Source organism: Montipora capricornis, chromosome 2, assembly GCF_036669925.1.
Source record: "Montipora capricornis isolate CH-2021 chromosome 2, ASM3666992v2, whole genome shotgun sequence".
NCBI lineage: Eukaryota > Metazoa > Cnidaria > Anthozoa > Scleractinia > Acroporidae > Montipora > Montipora capricornis.
In genome coordinates, this window is record NC_090884.1 from 65,156,687 (window position 1) to 65,159,047 (window position 2,361).

The window sequence follows — 2,361 nt, forward strand, 5'->3', positions numbered from 1 at the left end:
TTAAATATGAAGTCTGCGCAAGGATCTCCCGCTACTAGGAACATTAAGGTACTCAGAGGTCAAGAACAGCGAAAGAGAATGAATCGCGTGAGGTTCAAGTGTTGATTAAGCAGTTTCCATTGACGCCTGGACGTTAAGCAGTGTTTGGACCCCTTAACAGCTGTATATGTAGATGTCAGGAAGTGTGCACATCTTAGAAACCTAAAGCTTGCAGACACCTTCCCAAGGAAAGCTGCTCCCGTTGACTTGTTGGTCGGGGCTGAACAATACTACAAGTTAGTCCAAGGAAAAATTAGAGGAGGCTGTCCAGCAACACCGATCGCAGCAAAGTCAAGACTGGGCTTGACTAAGTGGTCCCGTCCCTGGGTCTAGGACAGACGAGAATACAACAACCATGTTGACAGTGACAAGAATAGAAAACCCAAACGATCAACTGAAACGATTCTGGGAACTTGACGCCATTGGAGTGGTAGATCAGCAGAACAACGTCAGGTCCGTTGAAGAGGAAGACGCAGTTAATCAGTTCAACAGTTCCTGTAACTTTGATGGTGATAGATATGAAGTTGGCCTCCCGTGGAAGAAAGACCACCCACCTCTAGTTGATAACTATCAACAATCTTATCTAAGGCTTATCTCCATTGAAAGAAATCTAGTAAAGCATCCGGAGAAGAATAAAATGTATTGTGAAGCAGTAAATCAATACATCAATGATGGTCATGCCCGAGCGATAGTCAAAGAAGACAGCAAAGCGGACAAGATAAGATATCTCCCTCACCATGCAGTGTTCCGAGAAGACAGGACCACCACCAAGTGCCAGGTTGTATTCGATAGTAGTGCCAAAACGGCTGATGGAGTTTCGCTCAATTCATGTCTTCTGAAGGGACCAAAGCTACAACCAGACCTGGGACATGTTATGATCATCTCAGGTGTCATCGGATTGGTCTCATGGCGGATATCAAAAGGATGTTTCTCGAAATCAAACTGAAACAAGAAGATCAAAACAGTCACAGATTTTCCAGCTGACAAGACGCCAGATGTTTATTGTATGACCAGGATAATATTTGGGGACACGCCCTCGCCTTTTTTGTCCATCGTTACAGTGCAGAAACGCGTCCAAGAACACGAGAAAGATTACCCAGTTGCTGTTAAAGAAGTGAAAGAGAACATGTATGTCGATGATATACTCAATAGCGACCCAGACGACGATTGCGCAGTGCAGCTTAAAGACGACCTTTGCAATCTTCTTTCAAAATGGGGATCCCCGTTAACAAAGTGGGCTTCAAATTCTCAGAAGGTGATGGAAGCAACTCCATTACAAGAGAGGGCACCTACACTCATACCAACCGCTGACCCGGAAAAGATGTCAGACTCATTAAAGGCACTAGGTACGTCATGTAATACACGAGATGATGTTTTGACGTTTACAAACGTTTCCAGTATCCTGTCCACCGAGGCAGGTCCTTAGACCAAGAGAAGTTTGATTAGCCTATACTCCAGAATATTCGATCCGATGGGGTTGTTGACTCCGGTCCTGATGGTACCAAAGTTGCTCTTTCAAGAACATTGGGCACGAGGTCATGACTGGGATCAGTCATTGGACTCTGACATCGCCAAAGCATGGGAAACATGGAAGCAGGAACTAGCCGATGTGAGCCACAGCGAAGTTCATTGATGGTTATTGCGTGGTTTGTGATCCGTTGACAAAGTGGAGCTCCATGGATTCGGAGACGCCTGTTAAAGAGCCTATGGATCAGCAGTTTACCTTTGTGTTGAAGACAGAGAAGGCAACAGAGTCTCCAATGTATTTATGGCCAAGTCCAGAGTTGCGCCAGCTACACAAGCTACTTTACCAAGACTAGAACTTCTTGCAGCATCCATAACCGCCAAGCTGCTAAATTACGTCATGGAAGCTCTGCAAATAATGACGGAGGCAGTTTACGCTTGGTCAGGCATTCAGATTGCGCTTGCGTGGATAAAAGGACCTAGTTCCAGGTGGAAAGTTTTCGTAGCAAACAGAGTTCAAGATATTCAACAAAGGGTTGCACCAAGTCAGTGGAGATTCTGCCCAGGAAACCAGAATCCTGCACACTTTCTCACAAGAGGGATTTCAGCATCTCAGCTCAAGGAAAACGAACTTTGGTGAAATGTTGCTCAATGGTTAACGCAATCTTGTCGTCACTGGCCAGTCTGTGAGGCGCTTGAACGAGAAGTTCCAGAGTGTCTAATTGAAGCAAGAAAAGAAAGAAGCACTTTATGCAAGTTGCTTTGTTTGTCTACCGCCTGTTGATGAAAGCACCGCATTAGTAAGAAGATACGAAACCTGGCAGCGTTTGATAACGATAACTGCGTGGATTCTCAAGT

At 45.2% G+C, this 2,361-nt stretch overlaps 1 protein-coding gene across 1 annotated transcript; it reads left to right on the forward strand.

Moving 5' to 3' along the window:
- The first annotated feature begins 394 nt into the window (after positions 1 to 394).
- On the forward strand, positions 395 to 2,143 carry LOC138037643 (uncharacterized). Its single transcript, XM_068883546.1, has 3 exons — positions 395 to 926; positions 1,101 to 1,385; positions 1,776 to 2,143. Exons 1-3 carry the CDS (start codon positions 395 to 397, stop codon positions 2,141 to 2,143), a joined length of 1,185 nt encoding a protein of 394 aa, XP_068739647.1.
- Positions 2,144 to 2,361: the final 218 nt, after the last annotated feature.

Excerpts from the sequence above, each read along its gene's own strand:
- LOC138037643 (XM_068883546.1), top strand. The coding sequence starts at position 395 with ATGTTGACAGTGACAAGAATAGAAAACCCAAACGATCAACTGAAACGA. Across the intron at positions 927-1,100 it reads ACATGTTATGATCATCTCAG|TGCAGAAACGCGTCCAAGAA; the intron begins GTGTCATCGGAT and ends CCATCGTTACAG. Across the intron at positions 1,386-1,775 it reads AGACTCATTAAAGGCACTAG|ACAGAGAAGGCAACAGAGTC; the intron begins GTACGTCATGTA and ends TTTGTGTTGAAG.